Source organism: Lampris incognitus, chromosome 9, assembly GCF_029633865.1.
Source record: "Lampris incognitus isolate fLamInc1 chromosome 9, fLamInc1.hap2, whole genome shotgun sequence".
Lineage (NCBI taxonomy): Eukaryota > Metazoa > Chordata > Actinopteri > Lampriformes > Lampridae > Lampris > Lampris incognitus.
This window is the reverse complement of record NC_079219.1, coordinates 37853464-37878112: the sequence shown is the minus strand read 5'-3', so window position 1 is coordinate 37878112 and position 24649 is coordinate 37853464. Positions and strand designations below refer to the sequence as shown.

Here is a 24649-nt window from a genome sequence, read left to right as displayed (position 1 = left end):
CTTGCCCCCCTCCCTCCCACCCCCACCCAGTAGCTATGAGTTCCCTGCCAAGCACCACCAGGAGTAGAGTCCACCCCAACGTGCGCCGCGTCTTGCAGATCGCGTGGCGGTGCAGAGGGAATAGAAGTCTCCTGAGGCAGGGGTCCTCCACGCTTTGATTCCCAAAATACGACCCCCCCCGAACGTCGCCTCCGAAAGAAGAAAAAAAACTAGCGGCAGCTGATCTCTTTGGCGTTATTACTCAGGTGACCCGACAACAAACCTCACCTGAGATAAACTGAGGTGTCTGCTCAGAAACTTTTTGAGATAAAGATTAAAAAAAAGAAAGAAGGTAAACCGAGAGCACACCGCGCGCGTCGGACAGAGAGCGGGGAAGTGTGTGTGTGTGTGTGTGTGTGAGAGAGAGAGAGAGAGAGAGAGAGAGAGAGAGAGAGAGAGAGAGAGAGAGAGAGAGAGAGAGAGAGAGAGAGAGAGAGAGAGAGAGAGAGAGAGAGAGAGAGAGAGAGAGAGAGAGAGAGAGAGAGAGAGAGAGAACTTGAGCGTGTGTGAGTGCGTGTAAGAGACAACGTGTGTATGAGTGTGAGGGGGGGGAGTGTGTGTTTCTGTGTGAGAGAGAGAGAGCGAGAGAGAGAACGTGAGCGTGTGAGAGTCCGTGTAAGACACAGTGTGCATGAGTGTGAGGGGGAGAGTGTGTGTGTGAGTGAGAGAAAGAGAGCGTGTTTTCCTCATTAATCAAGTCTATGAGGGGTTGTGATCTCTCTGAGCCAAAATAGAAGTAGCTCTCCCACAGCGAGCTACCTTTGAACGGCCAGTCAAGGTGACTTTGGTGCTCCGGCAGCGGAGCGGAGCGTGTGTGAAGTATGTAGGGCAGCAGCAGGAAGAACACAGAACCCCTGGGTCCACGGCGCGCCTCCGTGTCAGACGCGGGGAGCTGTACAACTCGCTGTCACTGGGCGCTGCAGCACTATTCCCTTCGGATCTGTCCCTGTTTTCTCAAATTAGGGGTCGATAGGGATGAAAAGAAGAAGAAAGAGAGAACGAGAGGCAGAAGCTGGAAATATACAGTGGGGGAGATCAGACTTCTGGCTGGCAGCTATTTTGTGTTGGGAGGACAGGGAACAAGTTGGAAGGGGAACATTTGAGTTCACTCGTGTGTGTGTGTGTGTGTGTGTGTGTGTGTGTGTGTGTGTGTGTGTGTGTGTGTGTGTGTGTGTGTGTGTGTGTGTGTGTGTGTGTGGTGTACTCATATCAGAAACAAGATCCAGGAAGTCTTACTTGATATTTGACCTGAATTAGCGCAGACCACCATGGAAAATAAAAACTAAGGGACTCCGTCTTCAGGTGAAATAATATTGTGAATTTATTCTTCGAGCATATAGGCAAGCAGACCAACAGTCTTCATCGGGGTCTGGTGTACTCGTTTTGTGTGTGTGTGTGATTTAACAAATTGTTATGAACAACGAGTCACGTAAGCTGTGTGGCAGCCGTGCCAGCCGTGAAGACCACCAGACATCTAACACCATCCAGCACCCTCTATTTATAGAGCCGTCAACTCTGGAGAGTCCCTGTGTGTGTGTGTGTGTGTGTGTGTGTGTGTGTGTGTGTGTGTGTGTGTGTGTGTGTGTGTGTGTGTGTGTGTGTGTGTGTGTGTGTGTGCGTGTGCGTGTGTGTGTGTGCGTGTGTGTGTGGTTTATACCAGGTTTTCTATCCTAATGCGGACCAAATGTCCCCATTAGGATAGAAAAACCTGAAACCAGCTAACTTGTGGGGACATTTCATGGGTCCCCATGAGGAAGAGGCTCTATTCTAGGGTTAGGACTTGGGTTTAGGGTTAACGTTGGAATTAGGGTTAGGTCCAGTGAGGGGTCCCCACAAGTATAGGGTGTGTGTGCGCGTGCGTGCGTGTGCGCGCGTGTGTTTACATGTGCTTGCCTGCACTGAGTGAGTAAGAGTGTGTATGCATATGTGCATATATTGATATCTGCATTCAGGTTTGGGTATGTGCAGTATGAGGATAAGAAAGTGCCAATTATGGCCGTCCGGCTAGCGTGGCGGTCTATTCCGTTGCCTACCAACACGGAGATCGCTGGTTCGAATCTCCGTGTTACCTCCAGCTTAGTCGGGCGTCCCTACAGACACAATTGGGCGTGTCTACGGGTGGGAAGCCAGATGTGGGTATGTGTCCTGGTCGATGCACTAGGGCCTCCTCTGGTTGGTCGGGGTTTCTGTTCGGGGGGAGAGGGAACTGGGGGGGGGTAGCGTAATCCTCCCACGCGCTACGTCCCCCTGGCGTAACCTCTCATTGTCAGGTGAAAAGAAGCGGCTGGTGACTCCACATGTATCGGAGGAAGCACGTGGTAGTCTGCAGCCCTCACTGGATCGGCCGAGGGGGTGGAGCAGCGACCGAGACGGCGCAGAAGAGTGGGGTAATTGGCCGGATACAATGGGGGAGAAAAAGGGGTAAAAAGATATATTAAACAAGAGTTCTGTGCTAGTTTTATACACTTTATTTGCTATTTGTAAATACATATAATGGCATTCATCCTTTGCATGTAACCCATCCTATTGTATAGGTGCAGTGGGCAGCTGCAGCGCCTGGGGACCAACTCCAGTTTTTCTTTCCATTGCCTTGCTCAGGGGCACAGACAGGAGTATTAACCCTAAGATGCATGTCTTTTTGATGGTGTGAGGAAACCGGAGCACCCACAACAGCACAGACAGACATGTAGGTGTACCTTTACATATGCACTAACACTAAAAAGATATGTAATATAACGGTCCTCTGGTCATACTGAATCTGACTATCAGCCATGAGCTCAGCTCTCTATTGCTCACTCTCATCTTGAACCTGCTTCAAGCGTTGGTGTGGTAAATAAGATCATTTGCACATTCACTGGCTGACAGGATGGATTCTCACATGCTTGCACTGCTTGACACCCCCACCCCCACCCCCACCACCACCACCACAACACACACACACACACACACACACACACACACACACACACACACACACACACACACACACACACACACACACTGGTAGTTTTCCTACTGCAAGAGTATCAAGGAGCTGGTTCTCGGAGGCAGCTTTGCACAGCACATCTGCTGCATAAACAGGTGTAGTGTGACAGGCCTGCTACACCTTAAAGGAAAAGGGACTTATGGGCAGATGCAGAGTGGAGAAAGTGTGACAGACACAGCACTGTGGGGTGCAGGATGGTGTTGGTGGTGATGAGGAGGACAGGTGGACTCATGGCTACATGGCTAAAACCGGGGGGGGGGGCAAGCTGAAAAGTGACAGCCTATGAACCATCTTCCATCTGTGAAAGCTTTCCTTTATGTCAAGCACAAAGAGAAATGGTTGAGGATGAGTGAGCAGGAAAAAAACACGTTTACAGTCGCAGATATGTGCCATAGAAAAGGCTCATCAAAACTTTCCAGTTTTACTTTTTCTACTTTTTCTTTTAGCCTCATAAAACATCCATCAAGAGGCATAAAACCTGGAATTTAATAATTCCATTCCCTCTAGTTGAGAAACATTATTCTGCCCTCTCTCCCAATGGGGAGAAGGGACATCATTTGTTGGTCTGTCCATCAGTCGGCCAGGTCAGTGCAGAGGACGTCTCGCCATGTCTGCATGACAGGAAATTAAAGAGCAGCAGAGATGACAGGACTGACCTCCCACAAAAGAGAATATGGAAAGCAGGCCCCCTTCTTTTTGCTCCTCTTATATAATGGCTGAAACACAGGCAGCCAATTTCTATCTGACCTTTATTCTCTGTTTCTCGGGGGATATCTATTCTTTCCGATGAACAGAAAGGTTCTCCTCTCAAAAGGCCGGGGGACAAAAGAGGAGAGACAGAGAAGGCAAACAATGTCACATTTACCTCCCTGTACGGCAAAGCAAGGTTGACTGCAAGTGTTTATAAAAAAGTGAGATATAAAAACGTTTATTTATATATATATATATATATACAAATATAGATGTAGGAAAAAACTTCAATACATAGGAGTACAAACTTGTTTAGTGTGTCGCGCACTCATCAGCTGCCAATGTGTGTGTGTATATATTTTCTTTATTTATATTATATAATATAAATATATATATATCATATTTTATATAATTATATATTATTAATTATAATTATATATGAAATTATGATTACATATTATTAATTACATATATTATGTTTATATTATATATAATATATTATATATGTAATGTGCGCGGATAGACGCGCTAGCGCTTGGCTAATAGGTCGGACCCTTTAGTCGACTGGTTAATGTTATTGCCCACGTCCCGGCTGTGGCGGTCCCCGTGGCTGACCCCTGAATTCGCTGCATTGGTGTCAGAAGTGGGATTTAGGTGCACCATCTTTAACAGGCAAGTAGAACGCAATGTCCACTGGTAACCTAGGCTGACGCCCAAACATTAACTCATATGGACTGAACCCGGTGACCTCATTCTTGGTGCAGTTGTAAGCATGGGTTAATGGGTTTACGTAGTCACGCCAGTGACTTTTCTTCTTGTCGCTCAAGGTTCCTAACATGCCAAGAAGTGTTCGATTGAACCGTTCAACCGGATTTCCCCATGGGTGATAGGGACTAGTGCGCACTTTGGTGATACCCGCTAGAGCGCAGAGCTCCCTAATGAGTTGAGACTCAAAGTCCCTGCCTTGATCACTAAGTAGACATTCTGGAAAGCTGTAATGCACTAAATACTGCTCCCAAAGGCACTTCGCAACTGTTGTAGCCTTCTGATCTTTGGTGGGTATGGCAACTGCATATTTGGTAAAGTGATCGGTTATAACCAAGATATTTTTTGTGTTATGACTGTCAGGCTCCAGTAATAAATAGTCCATGCATACCAGTTCCATGGGACGAGTTGTTTGGATATTCACAAGAGGTGTGGATTTTTCAGGTGGGGTTTTCCTCCAGACACAAAGTCCACATGACTTGATCTTTTTCTCTACATCCGCTGCCATCTTAGGCCAATAAAATCTTAACCTAACTAAGTCAAAGGTTCTCGCCAAACCCATATGCCCAATATCCTCATGGAGGCATGTGAGAATGGTGGACCTTAGAGACTTTGGGACCACGAACTAGTAAGTGACGTCATCCTCGGATCAAAGAGTTGTATAGTGAAGACCATCTCTCAATTCCAACTGTTTCCATGCTTTGACCATCCACTTGAGCTCTGAAGAGTCAAAGCAACACCCAGGGCAAGGTGTTGCTTTTCTACCCTTCTTAGAAGGTGGATAGCCTCTGGTAAGATCATTCAAGGGTTTGACTATTTTAGAAAAGTCCCTGACAAACCGGCGATAATATCCTGCAAAGCCTAAGAAGGACTTAAGCTCACTGATAGTTTGAGGCCTTGGCCAGATGCTAAGAGCACTGATTTTCTCAAAGTCGGTCTCTACCCCTCTGCTGGAAACAATATGCCCCAAATAATGCACTGAGCTCTGGAAGAAGCAACATTTTGCTGGAGAAAGTTTCAAGCCGTTCTCTCTCAATTGCTGGAGGACATGTGTTTCGTGCTCCTCTGATGTACTTGAAAAGACTATGACATCATCCAAGAAAGCTGGTACTTCCTTCAGATTAAGACTGCCCATACATTTTTCCATTAACCGTTGGAAGGTACTGGGGACATTGGCGATGCCCTGAGGCATGCGATTGAACTCGTAAAACCCCAGAGGACACACAAAAGCAGTCTTAGGCTTATCACACTCCTCTATCTCAAGTTGGTAATAACCAGACTTGAGATCCATTACGGAGAACCATTTGGATCCGGCAAGAGCCAAAAAAGCCTCCTCCAGGTTGGGAAGTGCATATGCGTCTCATGTCGTCAGTGCATTTAACTTGCGATAGTTGATGCAAAGGCGGACTTCTCCATTCTTTTTTCAAAACACCACGATTGGTGAAGAGTAAGGGAACTCTGATTCATGAATCACTCCTGCATCCAGGAGGTCCTCAGCTTCATAATAATTTGGGTGAATTGGTCTAGACTTTTGCTTGAAGGGTGTTTTGTCTTTTAGGTTTATATGATGTTTCACTTTGGATGCATGCCCAAACTCCAGATCATGCTAGACGAAAACATCAGCATAAGCACGTAGACTCTGAGTTATCCCATCCTTCCACTCTTCTTGGAGAGGAGAATCACCAAAATCAAATGTTAGATCTGACTTGGTATATTCACTGACTGGCTGAGAAGTGACATTACAGCACGTCACAGTGTCAACGTTTCTGTTGGAAGCAGGTAAGTTGTCCCAGATCTCTTTGGGAGTATGAAGCTCTGCAATGAAACAGTTTGAGGGGAGTGTTATGGCATGCTTGGTTTCATTTTTTACCCACACAGGCAACTTGTGAGGAAGCTGCTTGGGCAAAGTGACAAGACTACACTTTACAAGGATTCCACCAGGCAAGGCAGGTGTTGTTGGCTGCTCGACAATGGCGCACTCACTGGTGGCGTTAGCCTTGATGTAACCCTCAAGAAGAACTCTACCTTGAGCAGGTATCACTTGCTGGACTTGACCTTTAAGAGTCATTATGCCCACTCTCCTGTTGAGTTCACCTTTTTCCTGAGCTTAAGTGTATGAAGAATCTGTCTATAGCCATAGACAGGAGATAAGTCGATTGGCTTTTTGCCATGACAGTGTTCATCGTACACGACGTCAAGTGCATTTGTTCCAATCAGTACAGGTAGGTCACAGTGAGAGCACAAGTCTGGGACTACTAATGCTAAAGTAGAAATTTCAGGCTCAGTCTCAACAAAATTCTTTGGAAATTTAAGGATAAGAGCTATATATCCCAAGTATGGAACATTTTGGCCATTAGCACCTTCAACATCCAGGCCATTGATAGGTTAAATGGGGTGCTTTGACAATTTTTTGTCGTAGAAAGAAGCAGATACAGTGGTCACTTGAGACCCAGTGTCAAGGAGACAATTACAGTTAACTCCTGACACAGTGACATTAGCTATACATTTCTGTCCTACAAGGCCTTTAGGTAGTTGGGTTGGCATTCTGCCTTGTGAGAGTGAATGGATGCTTTAGTCTGAAGTTTCGTTTTGGGACATTCATGCTTGGTTTCAGTTCCTGACAGTCCCTCCTCAGGAACTGAACTCAGTTTAAATCATGCTAATTCCTTCTTTCCAGGCCTGCTGTCTTTTTTTAAATTCCTTACACTTCGCTTCAACCAGTTCACGATTTGCTCTCATTACTGCAGGAAGGCACAATATGGCCATCCTTGCCGCACCTAAGACAATATCCTGGGCGGGGCTTCTTTGCGAGTTTTGACCCGCCTGGGCATAAGGGATTTTCCTCAGTAGGGGCCTTGGTTTTAGCCTTTAATTTCTTACTTAGCTTAGCAGGGGTCTGGCTTGAACCATTACTCAGGGTTGCTTTCAGAGAAGCCATTTGTGCTTGTAACTTAGCAAGTTGCATTTCTATCTTACGTCCATTAATGGAAGATGCCCCATCTGCAGCAGTCGCTATGTCCATGTCATCAGTGGCATACTCCTCCACTGTAAGAGAATTTGCCTGGGCTTTGGTTTTGGGAAGCCCCAAGTGCTGTTTCATTCGGGTGGACTTAGCAGCTTGCCAGACCTCCTCGGTGCATACCAGAAGTAGCAACTCAGAGAATAGGGGTGGGTCATTCTTCTTTTGCTCAAACTGGAGGCTGGTAATTAAGCTATTACTCCAGCAACCTCTACAGAATTGTTTAAGCAGCTGGCGCTCTGAGTCACTAGCTGCAATACCTCCACTTTTAACAGCTTTACTCAGGGCTGTCTGCAATCACTGTAAATAGCTAGAAGCCTTTTCACCCGAGTTCTGATTAGTGTTCAGGAATTCTGCAAAAAGCTCATCTCCGTCATCAACAATGCCATACGCTGAGTCCAGTAGGCTAAGGTAGTCATGGGGGTTTCCTTTAGGCCCAAGATGCTTAACTATGTTGGCAGCGGGTGGAAGAAAGCTCTCAACCATTTCCTGACAGTAGGTTTGCCAGACACAGTGGCATCAGTGAGAGGGAACTCAACATTATTGCGCCAGGTGTCATCAGACTCAGAATGTGGGCATGGGATTTTCCCCGAGAAAGGCCTAAGCTTGGCATGACCGTGATATAGGAAGACATGTCACTGTACTTAATGACATGCTCAACCACTACTTTCTGGACCTCAGCAGTGGTGAGCTGGTCGGGTGGTAAGTAGAGGATTTGTTTCTTAGGTAAGGGTGATGCCTCTGCCTCCAAAGTGAATGGGAGTGGGTCATGGTCATCAGTCGAATCAGTGCCTATTTTTATAGGAGTTTGACTTTTGTCAGCTGTTGGCTCAGCTCCGGCTGTATTGCTAGCTGGCTGCGGTTCCTGGCTAACTACTAATATGTCTGGTTCAGTTGTGTTATGGTTTTTGAAAGACTCCTGAATTCTAGCCAGTTCATCTAGTAGAAGCTTCTCAAAGTCTGCTCCACTTAGTTTAGCAATATCCTGCAGTTCGGCTAAGTAAGAATGGGTTAAGCTTGAACTTTTGTCAGCAGCATAGAGCTCAGACAGAAGCTGAATGTAATGGACAACATTTGGTGTACAGCTGGGTCTTTTGCAGAGCAAGGTATCCTGAAGAAACTGAATGGGTTCACCTGATGTGAATTCCACTATGGCTGTATCTTTAAACTGGGCTTCAGAACTGGTTACTTTAATTATCCTTTCAATAGAACCAAACTCTCCTAAGTACTCCATAACGTCATTGTCTACCTAATCACCAGTCAAGCCTCCAACTAGGACAGAATTAGGCACTTTAACATTTTCAGACTGAATTACATCCATATTTTAGGCTTTCTTATTACCACAAAATAAACCTAGGTAGCTGGTATCAGTGTTCACAGATAAAATGCAACAAAGGTGTCAAACTGCTCAACTTTCACGTAACAAGGAGCTCAAAACCAGGCGCAACAAAAATATATATTATATATATATTAAGTATATAATCCAGTTAGTTATTTTGCTCCTTATTTGTTGAGCACTATCCTTACCGTTGAGTGTTTCTTTTAACAAAGTTATTAAATATATATGAAATAAATATTTCATATACTATATTGATATATCTATATATATCTATATATTTATTTATTTATATAAATATATAGAAAACTATAAAAAATAAGAGATATATGTTTTATAAAAGTGTATGGCCAAGCAAGGTCGACTGCAAGTGCACACAAACGCATCTTCAGTGAAGTGGGGACTTGAGCATCAGCCCAGGTAACATCAGCTCTTTGTGGGCCTGTAATCATGCAGAGGTCCTTACAGCATCAGCTGGGAGGAGTGGAGCATGCTCGTGAAGGAGCGGGGTGTCAGTGGAGCCACTAAGACATCATAGACTATGTGTAGGACCACTTAGCACAGCTTCACAAGAGCAAAACATCATGTTGCCAAGACAACTTTTCTGATGCTGACTTGATCACTGTTTTTTTCTCAGCTGCTTATCTGCTACTCCAGTATCATACCACTAAATCACTATATCAATAATATTTCTGCAGCAATAATAACATTAACATGAATAATTTCTATCATATTTATTCGTTATCTGCCTTTTGGATACCTTGATGATAACTAGTATGACATCAGCATTGACGCAAATCAAATAAATCTAGATAAATCTATAATACCATGGTGAGTACTGAGCAAATGGGCCTGTCAATAGTACAAAACCATCTGCTGTGAACTGTAGTCGGTGTGTGCGTGTGCGTGTGTGTGTGTGTGTGTGTGTGCATGTGTGTGTGTGTGTATGTGTGTGTTAATAAGGGGGGTCAATGTGAGCGAAAAAGTGGTGAAATTCAAACGGCATCTGGAGTACATGTACTGCTGTAGTCGTTGAGGTTATCGCGGTTAGCATGCCCTTTAGTGAGAAAAAGGGAACATGATATCAAGAGCACTTGTTCAGGTTGACGTTTATTCATCTAAGTGGCCTATATTCAGTGATAGCAAATAAACTTGTGATGAACACGTTGTGTGATGCTACCTGATGTCATTTCTATCAACATCTTAACAGGTGAGACATTCACACTCCTCAGAGCCAAACCAAAAGCTCTTTTAAACTGGACAGCATCTGTATATAGATTTATATACAAAATTTTGCAACATTGCATTTGATAGAAAATATTCTCATGCACGGTGATAAAGGCTATTTGCTTTTCTGACATGATACAATGCATGATACAGAAGTATTGAACAATTTATCAATCTATCCAGCTCAAAATAATTGACCTGCAATACACACATACCATAAACACACACACAAAGGAAGGAGAGAGTGTGAAAGAGAGCGAGAGAGAGAGCGAAAGCGAGAGAGAGAGAGAGAGAGAGAGAGAGAGAGAGAGTGAAATAGAGAGGGGAGAGGGAGAGAGAGAGTGAAAGAGAGATGGGGAGAGAGAGAGAGTAAAATAGAGAGGGGGAGGGAGAGTGAGAGGGGGGGGGAGAGAGAGAGAGAGAGTGAGAGAGAGAGAGAGAGAGAGAGAGAGAGAGAGAGAGAGAGAGAGAGAGAGAGAGAGAGAGAGAGAGAGAGAGAGAGAGAGAGAGAGAGAGAGCGTGAAATAGAAAGCAAGACAAGGGGAAAGAGAGACAGAGTGAAATAGAGAGACAGAGAGTGAAATAGAGAGAAGGGGGAGTTAGAGCGAGAGGGGGGAGAGAGAGAGTGAAAAAGGGAACGGGGGGGAGAGAGAGAGAGAGAGAGAGCGAGGGGGGAATTCCCCTTGAGATTAATATATGGTCAAGCAGGCAGGGTATCACATAACTGACAAGTGACAGCCTATAGTATTGTTATTATTGTGACAGTGAACCATCAATTCAAGAGTTATACTGGAAACCAGAGGCCAGAGCTGAAGTGATGTCAAAACATTTTATATGTCAAACAATCTTTCATATGAAGAAGACTGAAAAAATTGACATCCACACCAGAACACACATCTTCTCCTGCTCAGACTCACTTATCACAAATATGTGCACGCATAATGCACATGCACACAAACACATGCACATGCACATGTACAGTATGCACGCACATACGGGTACAAACACATACTCACATAAACTCATTGGAAGCCATAGTAAGTAATAAGTGGGCCACTGAGAGCCCTGCCCATGCTCATCCTCTCATTTAATGGCCTGCCAGATGATGATCACGAGGATGGTAAAACACTAGGAACAGCACCAAGGCCAAGGTGCACATCCTCTTACGTGACTTCTTCTGCAAAAACACCATCAGAAATTATGTTAAACAAAATGTATTACATACTAATGACTGATGACATCCTTTAACTACAGCACAGATAGCCTTGCACCAGTCATGGAGTAACTGGCATGAATAAAGTCTATCCTGTGGGAGTATAATTTTTACATAAACCACACTAAAGGAAACGCTGCATTAGCAGTAATGAGTTAGATTGGGTGCTGTGCAGGTTACCTGGTAATAGGCAGCTCTTTGAAGCTGGGCAGTGCCTCTGTCCACATGGACTTCAGCGCTCTCCACATTTGCCTCAATGCTGTCTGTAGATCAGAAAAAAGGCACACGGATAACCAAGAGGTGAGATTTCAGATATGACTACAATATCAGATCTAGCAACAAACATGGAACTCCATCCATCCAGCCATTATCCAAACCGCTTATCCTGCTCTCGGGGTTGTGGGGATGCTGGAGCCTATCCCAGCAGTCACTGGGCGGCAGGCGGGGAGACACCCTGGACAGGCCGCCAGTCCATGGCAGGGCCAACACACACACACACACACACACACACACACACACACACACACACACACACACACACACACACACACACACACACACTTTAGTATGGCCAATTCACCTGACCTACATGTCTTTGGACTGTGGGAGGAAACCGGAGCACGTGGAGGAAACCCACGCAGACACCGAGAGAACATATAAACTCCACACAGAGGATGACCCTCATGGTTGGATGACCCCCGAGTTTGGACAACCCCGGGGCTTGAACCTAGGACCTTCCTGCTGTGAGGCAACTGTGTTAACCACTGTGCCACCGTGCCACCAAAATAAAATTATGCATTAGGAATCAAATGAAGGGGAGCTATATGAATTAAGGCATAGTGAGAGAGTGGGTATAGACTATTCTGTGCCCCTCCCCTTCAGTTTAATTTGCAATTGAGGGTCACATCAAAGACTGATTGGGGTTTTCTTTGCTACTTACCTATTATTTCACCCTGGTCATGAATCATAATGGCCAGGTCCTTGAAGATTTGGTTCACATCCATAATGTCAGCCTGGAAGGAGAGTGCTTAGTGGGCAAACACATGGTTTCACTATGACAATATGTTGGTCTTTCCCATCTCAGTAGGGAAATATAATTGTGGACTTGTACCTCTAGCTGTCTGATGTTGGTCTCTCTCTCTCTGATGATCTCCAGGTCCTCCTCTGTGATGGCAGGCTCCTCAATCTGAGACTGGCTCTGTCCCCAGTCATCATCTTCTCTGCACAATAAAACAGGTCAAACGTCATGTGTGCCCAAAGAAACCTACTACTACTACTACTTTCGGCTGCTCCCGTTTGGGGTCACCATAGTGGCTCATCTGTTTCCACCTCTTCCTGTCCTCTGCATCTTCCTCTGTCACACCAGCCACCTGGATGTCCCCTCTCACCACATCCATAAACCTCCTCGTTGGCCCTCCTCTTTTCCTCTTCCCTGGCAGCTCCATATTCAGCATCCTTCTCCCAATATACCCAGCATCTCTCCTCCACGCATGTCCAAGCCATCTCAATCTTGCCTCTATTGCTTTGTCTCCAAACTGTCCAACCTGAGCTGCCCTCTAATATACTTAAGTCAAAATTTCAAGTCAAGTCAATTTTATTTGTATAGCCCAATATCACAAATTACAAATTTGACTCAAGGGGCTTTACAGCAACACAACATCCTGTCCTTAGACCCTTGCATTGGATAAGGAACAACTCCCTAAAAAAAAAAAGCCTTTAACAGGGAGAAAAAATAGGAAGAAACCTCAGGGAGAGCAACAGAGGAGGGATCTCTCTCCCAAGACAGACAGCCTGCAATGGATGTACCTGTACTCATTCCTAATCATGTCCTTCTTCGTCACTCCCAAAGAAAATCTTAGCATCTTCAACTCTACCATCTCCAGCTCTGCCTCCTGTCTTTTCATCAGTGCCACTGTCTCCAAATCATATAACATAGCTGGTCTCACAACCATCTTGTAAAATTTCCCTTTAACTCTTGCTGGTACCCTTCTGTCGCAAATCACTCCTGACACTCTTCGCCATCCACTCCACCCTGCCTGCACTCTTCTTCACCTCAATCCTCTACTCCCCGTTACTTTGGACAGTTGACCCCAAGTATTTAAACTCATCCACCTTCATCACCTCTTCTCCTTGCATCCTCACCATTCTACTGTCCTCCCTCTCATTCACGCATAGGTATTCCATGTTGCTTCTACTGAATCTCATTCCTCTTCTCTCCAATGCATACCTCCACCTCTCCAGGCTCTCCTCAACCTGCACCCTATTCTCAGTACAGACCACAATGTCATTTGCAAACATCATAGTCCATGGAGACTCCTGCCTGATCTTGTCCATCAACCTGTTCATCACCATTGCAAACAAGTGCCCAAAGAAAGCACCATTGTAAAATGAGGTGTAGAACAGAGTCTCTCAATATCTCATTAAGAGTTTTGGCGCAATGGGTAATTCCATGTTTTTAAAGATGACCTACTTTGCAAACGTAACCAGCTGCTCATCCACGTTGCAACCATCTCCCTGCAGATATAGACAAAAGAGATGAATCAGCATTAGCACACATCAGTTTTCCTCCTCCACCTCATCAGTCAGTCAAGGATGACCGTGTTGGTCTAATGAAAGATGTTCACCATTAGGCGGGACCCGGCCCGGGCCCTTGCCACCGACTCCTTCTCTTTCTCCGCGGCCCGTCGCTGCATCACCTGGAAGTTGTTGAGAGCTGCAGAGAAGTCGTTCATCAAACGCTCCTTCTGGATCTTTTGCTGTCTCTGTACGAGGGAAAGAAAATGGCACTGTGAATTTGTACTTAAACATCAGTGTAACAACAAAGCAAACCAGCAGCCTCTTTATCTCTGATGTTGTGCAATAACTTCCCTCAATAAAAGTAATGTGGTGTCATATCATCCATATCATTTTATAACCACATCATGCACGGGTGTTTCAATAATATGTTTTTGTGTTTCCTCTTCTGCCTTTTTTTTTGTCAGTGAGAGAAAACATACAGTGACATATGACATATAGCATAACTAAACATAACAACCTTAAGAGATGATAAATAAACCTAAGACACATACACACAGAAAATATCAAAAATAATAACTAGGATATGATATATTACCATTTATTACACAATTATTATTCTTTTGCTTAATGAATATAGAGGATGTTATATTGGAAACCATTTTGTTGTGCTTTATGATGTCCTCTGGGTGTGGTGACAGTGTGATGTGGTACTGTAGTATGGTGATGACAGGTATGAACCATCTGAGGACGTTGTTGCTATCTTTGGCTTTGGCAGAGCCGAACATGACAGGGCTTATTTGCAATAGCCCACATAGCCGCATGAACCCTACACTAGATGTACATGATTTGACCTGAAATGATATCTGACAAACACTTAATTACACGGACAAGACAATACACAGCAGCACAGCAGACAGAGCGACCTGTTCAGAGGGGGATGGAGGTGACGGTAGGGAGCCCAGCTCTTTCAGGTGTCTGTTGGTTTCTTTAGCCAGCTGGTTTGTGTAGTGCTGCAGCTGCTGGCTGCAGGATAACCATGGGAGATAGTAAAACTTAGACTAAAAGCAGGTTGTGGGAGAACAAGGTAAGCTGTTGGTATTTTTGGTCAAACAATGAAAAATATGATGTAACAGCTGTAGGATGTTGTAATGTGAGTTTCTGAGTCCTGTAGAAATACTGACATTTCAGGGGGGCAATACTTACAGCCTCTCCTGCAACTCTGAGGTTTCCTGTCTCGTTCCCATTTGACACAACATGGTTTTGATCTGCCCAGCTGAAGAGAGGAGCAGTAACACACACTCAGTCATTGGGGAAGTGAAAAAAAGTCTTGAATTGAAAAGTTAGCAGCACATGAAGTGGCTGAAGGCCATATCACTCAGTTTAAAATCATTGCTTGTCTTGATGAAGCAAAGTGTTTATTTTGTGTACATCAGAGAAACAGACAGACGGACGGACGGACGGACAGACAGACAGAGCAGGATGAAGACTTACTGTTCTGGGTGATTTTCTGGATGTTGGTGCTGCATGTCTGGGTCAGGTTACTGAAGTCTCTTGGCTGTGGCCGGTAGCTATCTCCTCTTCCGTAGGACATCCTTGCTGTATTATTTCAGGGCCCAACTGCTGCAAATTGCATGAAGTCACATAATAAATCCGAGTTATGCAAAAGCTAAAGGCAACTGATGACCTCTAACACTGGTTTTTCAAGCCTGTAACTTTATCAAATGATCTATGCTAGGAAGAACACAACTGTTAAATATATGCACCGCAAAGAGAAAGGCTGCTGGGCTTTCCTCTGAAACAACTGTAAAGCCTGCATTTAAAGCATTGAGCTTTTATATATTACATTTTATTTACTGCGATTAAGTGTCATTTAATAATTATTAGTGTTACCTTTTTGTTTTTATTTATTCATTTGGCAAATTCATAATATTGCATGAATTTTGTCCCCTATAGGGTGTGCGTTCAGTCTTCTCGACCTGTCTAAACTCCAGCCGGCGTTACGAACAGACCTGCCGCGAGCACCGTTTATTATGAGGAATACGCACGAGCAAGAAGAGGCAAGATACAGACATAAATGCGCGGGTAGCCATCGCGAGCTAAACGCGGGGATTAACGCAGAAAGTTGACTCGGTTCATCCGGACACAGCGTTTATTGGGATTAACGTTCCGGCAGAATAAGGGAAGGCTGTCAACAAACCGCAGCCAATATCAAAAATGTTCGGAAAAACACAGATTTGCATCTCACGTTTGCTCTGTTGGGGTTGCAAGGTGTGACACAGCGATAAATGTGGTCTTTTACATGCATTACTGTACCCAAAATAATGGCAGTATGTTGCTCAATATATTAGCCTATATGCAAAGAGAACCCCCCCCCTCCCGAACTGGATAAGGCTGCTGTATGTCAGGACAACATTACAGCTCCAGTCAGTGTTATTGTAAATGTATGGGCTACAACGTGTCCTATTGCGTCACTGACAGTTGTATTGTAGATAACTGACTCGCCGCCTCTTTCGCTAAAACGGCTTCTGTGGGGCGATTGTAACCCGACTAAAAGAACACCCTTTCCTTGCTATTAACTATTAATTACAGTAATGTTCTTACTTAGCAGGACGGTTTGACGATGGATGTGCCGCTCCAAACGCATGTATCGGGATTAGACGGTGTGCGACGACCCAACCCGAGTGTGACGTCACACGTTAATTCGACGCGAGCATGTGACAGCCGCTTGTGTCTCCTGGGTGTCTCTGACGTCTCTTTTTTTTTCTTCTAAATGTTAGACGATGTTTTATTTAATGTCTACTGCGAGACAGCTAATAAATACACACTTGGAAGCCGAGTTGTTTGTAAAATGGTGGAATTACGCGTCTAAGAGCACGTAGATGTGTAAAGCGTAGTGGTGGATCTGCATGCTGTACCCACGACTACCATACACCGGTGTTACACCAAAATCTGTGACCAGTCAGATTATGTCACCCTGCCCTTAAAACACTCTATTTCGGCCACCCCTCAGATGCTAATCCTACATTTAACCAGACCAAACCCACATCTAATACCAGATGTCTCCAACCCAATACCTACATTTAACCATCTTGAGCTTTATATCTAACTGTAACCTTATCTAAACTGCTGTTTCCTGTCTGAAAGGGCGCTTTAGTGGAAGGGTCACATAATCTGATGGGTCACAGACTTTGGTTTTACGGTGCATGAGCCCCGGGCACGACATTCAAGATTCAAGATTAACTTTATTGTCCCACAAAGTGGAAAACTTGGTTTGGGCTTTCCCCCCCATGCTGCAGCCGTAGAAAGCAAACATTCCACATCCAAAAACATACAAACATGGTAGCAAATAAAAACATACAGCAAGGCTCCTAAGAGCACCTATAGTCTATAACAGAAAAAACAAACACATCAATAAAAGCAAAAATTTGCATTAATCCCCCCCCCCCAAAAAATACCGGCAAAATCAACATAGCCACATTATTTAAGTAAACAGTGATCTGACTGACCTATAACCCTGTTGGCACTGATAGTCTGCCTCGTACAAAATAGAGATTTAAATGATAAAGGCCAAGTCACGAGTCCTATTACACATTGTCGCACCTCAATGCCCACTTTGTTGAAGTGTTCACCATAAAATTACTGAAGTGTGTTTTATAAACACACATTCAGTGATGTGCGGACAAACCACCACAAAAAAACATGACATAAAATTAGTTTAAAATTGGACAGTTTTACCCTTGTAAATATTGTTGAACATAAAAATCAACTGTCAAATTACAAATGAATTCACTTTAAAATCCATTTTACCACAAATATAACTTTAATTCTAATAATCACGTACAAAGGTATGCTGTTGTTGCAAACACGAAGATGCAGAGGAAAGGTGACGATTCCACACGGTGGTCAACCTATATGATACTTGAAATCGCCTTGGTCATTTACACACAAGATCATTAGTCATAATCCATGACATTACCTAGAATGAGGAGGAAAAAAATCTATTAATCAGTGTTTCACTCTGTTATTTGCTTCCAAATTGTGAAGATTAAATGTTGGTAAGATAAAAAAAAACAACAAAAAAACAAAGTGGATCTCATAAAATGGTAGTCCTTTCAAAGATAAAACGTCCATATCTCCTAAAATGTGAGCAACATGTTCTCTAAGTAGCAGAAAAACAACACTCAATTAGAAGGCTTTCACTTCAACCCAGCTGGTGGTCAATGTGAACCAAATGAGGGTGTTAGCTCAAAGCAGAAGAAGCAGAAGTATAAAATTGCAAAGTGAAGGAGGAGCCATTGGCTCCTTAGGTCACTGTTGAGTTCCCATAGATCTGGCCTGGTGACCTGCTAACCTGGCGTACTGGGAAACACCAACTTTGCCTCACTTGGCACCAACATTTGCCCTTCATCCAATGGACCTCCACACTGGACTGTTAAAAACAATCCACACAGTACTGATAATTGCTGACAGTTGCAAAGACCAGGGTGCATGTTGCTCTACTGTGCATGCGGTGGTGTAGGTGGCACCAGAACAGACCAGTGACAGTCTATCAGGGCATCATAAAGCTCCTCGCTCTCCGATATGAACTGCCTGTTGGCCTCCACCACATCCAGTTCCAATAAGGGGTCTGCAAGGGAGAAACAGAGGACTGAGCAAGGACACATGGGGGAAAAAAAACAATAAAGCAGGCTGGCAGACAGTTGCAACACATTTAATGGAGTGATGCCCTCTAAAAAGCTTTCAAATTTCAAACCTGCAGGATTTGTAAATCTAGTCAGAGGACAAAATGGCATGACATGAACACATGGACCTAAAGTAGTCCTCAGAATGGGCTCAAAAATACAGGTCATCTGCAGATGTGAAGTGTTAAACTGTAATGCATTTAATTTGCCTTAAAGTTAAAGTGATCACAGAGAAGTGGACTCACCCTCTAGTCCTTCATCTTTAGCATCTCCATAGGACTGAAAAAAAAAACAGCTTTCCTAAATTGTTACTAAAATATGGGAGCCACTAATAGGACTACAACTACCCTTAATATGACCAAACTGATGGCAGATCTTACCTGATTATTATAATCATAATGGTCATAGTAGTAACTGCCATTGTTTCCTGCACTCAGGTCATACCCCCAATTTGAGCAGTAATTGGAGTATTGTTGATAGTACTGATTATCACTGTAGTAGTACTGTTGATGATGGCTGCTGTCTGAATAGTTAGTCCTGAAGGAAATAAACTGGTCATGTTTAGAAAAAGCACAATGACATTTATTTTACATGTGGAAGGAAACACCTGACACAACAATGCAGCACAAGAGCAAATTATACTTTCCATCTATGCAGCTATATATTGTTTCTCAAAACTCAATTTTAAAGTCATCGTTCTTCAGCAAAATGCGTGAGGAATTGCACTTCATGATTGAAAGCAAAGGTGTTCAGAAGGGAAAAGGACTTGTGTGCCCAATTATCTTTGTGCAGAGTATCTTCTGGATAGCATGCTAGATACAGTATACCTGTTCTCTCCCTGTCTTCCATAAGTGGCACGATTAAGCTTGAACCTTCTTGGCTGTTAACAGAAGAGAGTGCCACATTCATAAGTTAAACTCTCGACATTTGTTTGATCAGGTGGATAGTTAGATGGTTAAGAAAGATAAGCTGTAATGTGGCTGAGATGTAAGATGTTGACAGTGGACCATACCGGACTGGCTCCAGGTAAGGGCTTTCCATTGACTTTCCTCAGACACCTCTCTGCTGTGGCTTCATCTGCCAGCTCCACAAAACAATATCCAGATGCATCCCTGTCAGAAGAGATTTTATTTAGAAAAAGACCTTTACATTCACTGCTCACGTGCACTGGTATGCCCAACCAACAAGCGATCTCGCTCTTAAGGGCTATTACCAATAACAAATGCTGTTTATCCTCTAATCCTGTATACTGTAAATCCTCTTTTATTTGTGGCTTTTTTTTCCCCACCCTTTTTCTCCCCAATTGTACTTGGCCAATTACTCCACTCTTCTGAGCTTTCCTGGTCACTGCTCCACCCCCTCTGCCGATCCGGGGAGGGCTGCAGACTACCACATATGCCTCCTCCGATACATGTGGAGTCGCCAGCTGCTTCTTTTCACCTGACAGTGAGGAGTTTCACCAGGGGGACGTAGCACATGGGAGGATCACGCTATTCCCCCCCGAACAGGCACCCCGACCGACCAGAGGAGGCGCTACTGCAGCGACCAGGACACACACCCTCATCCGGCTTCCCACCCACAGCCACAGCCAATTGTGTCTGTAGGGACGCCTGACCAAGCCGGTGGTAACACGGGGATTCGAACCGGCGATTCCCATGTTGGTAGGCAATGGAATAGACCACTATGCCCCCCGGACGCCTGTATTCTGTAAATCCTGAGTGATGCCTTCCCAAGGTCTAATGGCCTGATCAAGCATATACACAATCCAAAATACGTAAACCTAATAGAAAGACTTGACATCATAGTATTGCAACAGCATTTTCTGTGAAACATATTCCAAATAAGAAAAAATCAGATCCCCAGAATAAAATGCTTATCATTTATATAGGTTAACTGATTCTGGCAGGCTTTTTTTTTCAATATATCCAAAAAATTGTAACATGGCTTTTGGTTTTCCATATATCATTGTAACTGTCAGTAAGTTAAACAAAAATGACAAAGGTCAGTCAGGCTTGTAGCTTTTAACTCTCAATTAACTCCTAACTGTAATTTAATAAAGTGGAAACACTGGTAAATGAATAACTTGAACAACTGTTATGTTGAAATTGGCAAACATCTGAAAATTGTTTGAGGACCACAGTTCTAGATGCCACTTATTTTTTCCATAGGCCTACGGTAACTGAATCAGGTCTTCACAGGTTCAAAGGCAGCATTCAGACTATAAATCATGTCTGACTCATTTATGAATATTTTTTAGGATGTGATTACAGACACATATACAAATGGAAAAGCATTTTTTCAACTCTGATTTAAGCCAGTTTGGCAACATTTGAGCCTTATTGTTCAAATGCATTTTTATACGAATATTCGATATTTTGTTTCATTGTTCACACCCATTTTAAAAAGTGACCCATATCTGACATCGATGCGAACAGGAGTCCATCCAAATCAAAAATAATTTACTGATGTATTGTGACCGCACTCAGACTTTTCAATAGCAATTTTTTAAACACTGGTCAACTGTGATATATGCTCTTGGGTTTAGGATCATTACAACGATCCAGACAGATCTAAAATCAATTACTATTCTGTCTTCTCAGTGACTTCCATCAGTTATCATTTTCCCCCTCCAACTTCCACAACTTCCAACAACTTCTCATTTCTTCCACAACCACATCCCCATTAGTACCCCCCAACTAGAATCCTGTCACAGGTGTGTACCCTGATCTCATTTGACCATAGTTTGGCTGAGGCAATAGCAGGCCACTAAAAGACACGCTGTAGTGCTGATACAAACCAGGCAATCTGTGTCATGGAGAATACACTTGAATTCCCAACAAACTCGTGTTGCATAGCCACATGCTGGATAGGCCAGAAAGGCAATAATGTGCCATAGAGTGCCAAGAGTATGTAGGTTTTCCTTCCAACCAATCGCTATAGCGTGTTTCACAGATTTATCTCTCATCTTTGGTTGAAGTTACACTAATCAATTAAATCAGCTAGTGTAGTGATTTGGTGAAGGGAAAACCTGCATGTTCTTAGTACTCCATGGCATTTTGTTGTCTATGTCCTAGACAGACCCTACATATCTGATCTAGGTCCACATTTGAAAGTGATCCTACTTGAAATTCAGGAAATGTTCCATGGTTTTGTTTTGTTTTGTTTTTTTGTGCTCACACCTCTATTAAAAATTTGATGTGTCACATTCTTTTATGCACATGCCTACACATACATGGCCAAATAAACTGATTCTGATTAAGGAAAAAAGTTAGGGTGAATTTGAGTTGCAGTCTGAATGTAGACTTTCAAATGTGGCCCCACATTAACCAAGTATCCAGTATGTGGCCATACTTCTTAAATCTGCATGCTGGTGTTGGAATTCAAGTGCATTAAGTATGGCACATACTGATAGGACTGATGGGCTTCTATCGCCACTTTACTTTGTCTTTCACTAACCCACCAGTTATTGCCTCAGGAAAACTACTGTCCAACTGAAGGTAGAGAGAACACTTGTGACACAATGGGTAGTAGTAGTTGGAGCGCCATGACAGAAGTTGAGAAGAATGACAAGCGAAACTGCTTGAATTCAGGAGAAAGATAGCAAAGTCGTAGATCTGGGAGAATATAGCCATATTAAAGTTAAACTCAAGGGTACGTATCAAGATCAACTAGTGTTTGGATAAAGGCGGGTCCTTTCAGGGTGGAGGTCGAGTCACTCTATCAGATATGGGTGATTTTGGAAAATGAATGTGAACAATGTGGGGGGAAAAAATCAAGGGCCCGTTTAATCTACTGTTTATACCCACACATTTTCTCTCACATACCCATATCTTATCCTTCTAGTTTGTCTCATAGAGTCAAGTCAAGTCAATTTTATTTGTATAGCCCAATATCACAAATTACAAATTTGCCTCAGTGGGCATTACAGCAACCCAACATCCTGTCCTTTGACCCTCTCATCGGATAAGGAAAAACTCCCTAAAAAAACCTTTAACAGGGAGAAAAAATAGTAAGAAACCTCAGGGAGAGAAACAGAGGAGGGATGTCTCTCTCCCAAGATGGACAATGTGCAATGGAAGTTGTTTTTACACAATTTACAGAATTTGAAAGAGGATTGAAAGCCATTGAAAGAGGATAAACAGGATTATAATGGGCTTATAAAATGTATAAAGAATATGATGTAGAGGATGCCAAGCAGTGTCCAGATGCCACCGGAACAGCCCAGGACCCAGGCCACGTGACCAGCATCATCGTGTTAAAAAAAGAAAAGAAAAAAAGGATTTATAAGATATATAAAAAGAAAATGTGATGAGGGTAATGCCAAGTAGCGTCCATGTGGCAACCACCATCACCACAGAGACCTGAGAGGAGACCTGGGAGATGACATAATGCCTGGGAAATCCCTGAATTTAGACACCAGTTGGCTAATATTCATGTCTTTGTAAGCCTGGGTGAATGCCAGTTGCAAGAGGTAGAAAATAGATGTCAGCTGGAAGGAATTACAAGTAACCATCAGACAAACTTGAGGGCTAAAACATCCCGTGAGCGTGTAATAACAAATCTGTTCATAGAATGATCGCTAAATGAGGCCTGAGATTTGAAAATTGAGCGCTAAAGACCTGCAGTCTGAACCAAGCCAAAATCCCCTCTCTAAAATTAAAATAGTTGATGTGCTCTAAGGATATTAGTCGTTTGTTTTAAAAGTAGAAATTCTAAAATTGGAGGCTAAAACTGGACACCAAAAATTCTAAAATTGGAGACTTAGTCTCCAATTTTAGAAATTGTGCTGCTAATTGCAAATAAAACACAGTTTACCCAGTGGAATTAGGGCCTGTACGACACAGAACCACCAGATTTTGAAATCATACCTCTTAATTCTACTAAATGAAAAGTATGGCCCATGCAGGAGAGCCTGCTGCCTTACCAGTTCATTTTGTTACGGATAATTCTCACCCCCGTTACTAGTTCCCCCATGGTTGCAAAGGCGCGACATATGAACTTCTCATCCATGTAGTGATCTAACTGCAAGGAGATTTAAAAAAAAATCAGTGACTGACAAAATACAAAAGCAACCGAAATCAAAATTCATTTAAACGTTTTAAAAGATTAAAATCCACCCCAAAATTGTTATTCACGTTGGTTTCGAATTACGCTGCGCGACAAATTAGGGGAAGTTGAACAGGTTTCTCTCTGAAGAACCTCGGTGGCCTTCATCTTTAAAACCATACCGTCAAATGACGAATTAAGAATAGAGTCGATTTTTAATGTCCAGCTCAAGAAGAGTGCTTTTCTGGTGTAATGCCGAACTCCCCAATTCTGTCAACGGAGCACAGGTAAAGTCCGGCTCACGGAACACGGAAGTCCTGCACTACACTTTTTGCTTCTCTTTCTTTACCAATGAATATAAAACTAGGCTAATCTTCAACCGTGTATCCATCACCACATGGACATATGTTGTATCGTAGCTGCGCCACGAAATAATGAATTCCATCTCAGTCTATTATTACGGCCGGACTCGGCTGTCTTCACAGCTCATCAACTGGCACTCGCTAGCAAACAATTTAGCGTTAACGTGTTTCTAACCCGTCGTGTATCGCGCCGTGCGCGGTTGAATTGCTTTAAGACTCACATTACTTACATTGCCCATCCATAAGCAACTCATTTTATCTGGAAATGTACTATATGAAAATTATGATGTAAACTTTCCATCAACGCGAATCGAGACTACATGGTCCCATCCCATTACTAACATTGTCCAACATCCGGTCTGTTTTCCAGGGTAAAAGTCCCATTCCAAAAGCTAGGTATTGGTACATAGATGGATCGATAGAGACAGTTGACAAATTAAAAGGAAAAACCTAGTGCTGGTTTGGTTTGGGTCTGGGTTCACTTGTCCCCTTAAAGGGAAGGGTCACTGCAAATCAATAGTTATTCTGAGTAGGCACAACCCGATCCCTACGGGTCTTATGCCGAGTGCCCACTGGGAATTGTAAACACCTCGCGGGAGCGCGTAAAACTAAAAGGAAAACTATCAAAACATTGTAACGATTTTTACAATAAATTGCCGTTTAAAAACGATATAATCTTCTTTGTCAGATCATTTAAGAGTCATCAACGTTTTATTACTCATTAGTGGCAGCATTTCCTTGATAGTACAGCGACCTTGTACAGTTGG

The 24649-nt window shown here is 43.4% G+C and overlaps 2 protein-coding genes across 3 annotated transcripts; both read right to left on the bottom strand.

Moving 5' to 3' along the window:
- Window positions 1-10625: 10625 nt before the first annotated feature.
- Window positions 10626-16464, bottom strand: LOC130118230 (syntaxin-12-like). Its single transcript, XM_056286631.1, has 10 exons — window positions 16394-16464; window positions 15284-15412; window positions 14996-15065; window positions 14716-14815; window positions 13900-14037; window positions 13746-13789; window positions 12387-12495; window positions 12216-12288; window positions 11456-11538; window positions 10626-11239 (listed from the first exon to the last, which is right to left on the bottom strand). The coding sequence occupies exons 2-10, from the start codon at window positions 15381-15383 to the stop codon at window positions 11150-11152; spliced, it is 807 nt and encodes a 268-aa protein (XP_056142606.1). The 5' UTR covers window positions 15384-15412; window positions 16394-16464; the 3' UTR covers window positions 10626-11149.
- Window positions 16465-17311: 847 nt separating this feature from the next.
- LOC130118388 (tRNA selenocysteine 1-associated protein 1-like) lies at window positions 17312-24199 on the bottom strand. Of its 2 annotated transcripts, XM_056286820.1 has the most exons (7): window positions 23399-23490; window positions 19487-19586; window positions 19302-19354; window positions 18855-19011; window positions 18720-18753; window positions 18144-18419; window positions 17312-17768 (listed from the first exon to the last, which is right to left on the bottom strand). In XM_056286820.1, exons 1-6 carry the CDS (start codon window positions 23482-23484, stop codon window positions 18289-18291), a joined length of 561 nt encoding a protein of 186 aa, XP_056142795.1. In that variant the 5' UTR covers window positions 23485-23490; the 3' UTR covers window positions 17312-17768; window positions 18144-18288. The 2 variants fall into 2 exon arrangements, with proteins under 2 accessions (XP_056142795.1, XP_056142796.1); XM_056286821.1 differs by lacking the exon at window positions 23399-23490 and adding an exon at window positions 24113-24199 and having other exon boundaries at window positions 17312-18419.
- Between the last annotated feature and the right edge of the window lie 450 nt (window positions 24200-24649).

Excerpts from the sequence above, each read along its gene's own strand:
- LOC130118230 (XM_056286631.1), bottom strand. The coding sequence starts at position 15,383 with ATGTCCTACGGAAGAGGAGATAGCTACCGGCCACAGCCAAGAGACTTC. Across the intron at positions 14,038-14,715 it reads CTCCATCCCCCTCTGAACAG|AGACAGCAAAAGATCCAGAA; the intron begins GTCGCTCTGTCT and ends TCCCTCGTACAG. Across the intron at positions 13,790-13,899 it reads GGGCCGGGTCCCGCCTAATG|GGAGATGGTTGCAACGTGGA; the intron begins GTGAACATCTTT and ends CTATATCTGCAG.
- LOC130118388 (XM_056286820.1), bottom strand. The coding sequence starts at position 23,484 with ATGGATGAGAAGTTCATATGTCGCGCCTTTGCAACCATGGGGGAACTA. Across the intron at positions 19,587-23,398 it reads ATCCGTAACAAAATGAACTG|GGATGCATCTGGATATTGTT; the intron begins GTAAGGCAGCAG and ends CTCTTCTGACAG. Across the intron at positions 18,420-18,719 it reads TAAAGATGAAGGACTAGAGG|ACCCCTTATTGGAACTGGAT; the intron begins GTGAGTCCACTT and ends TCTCCCTTGCAG.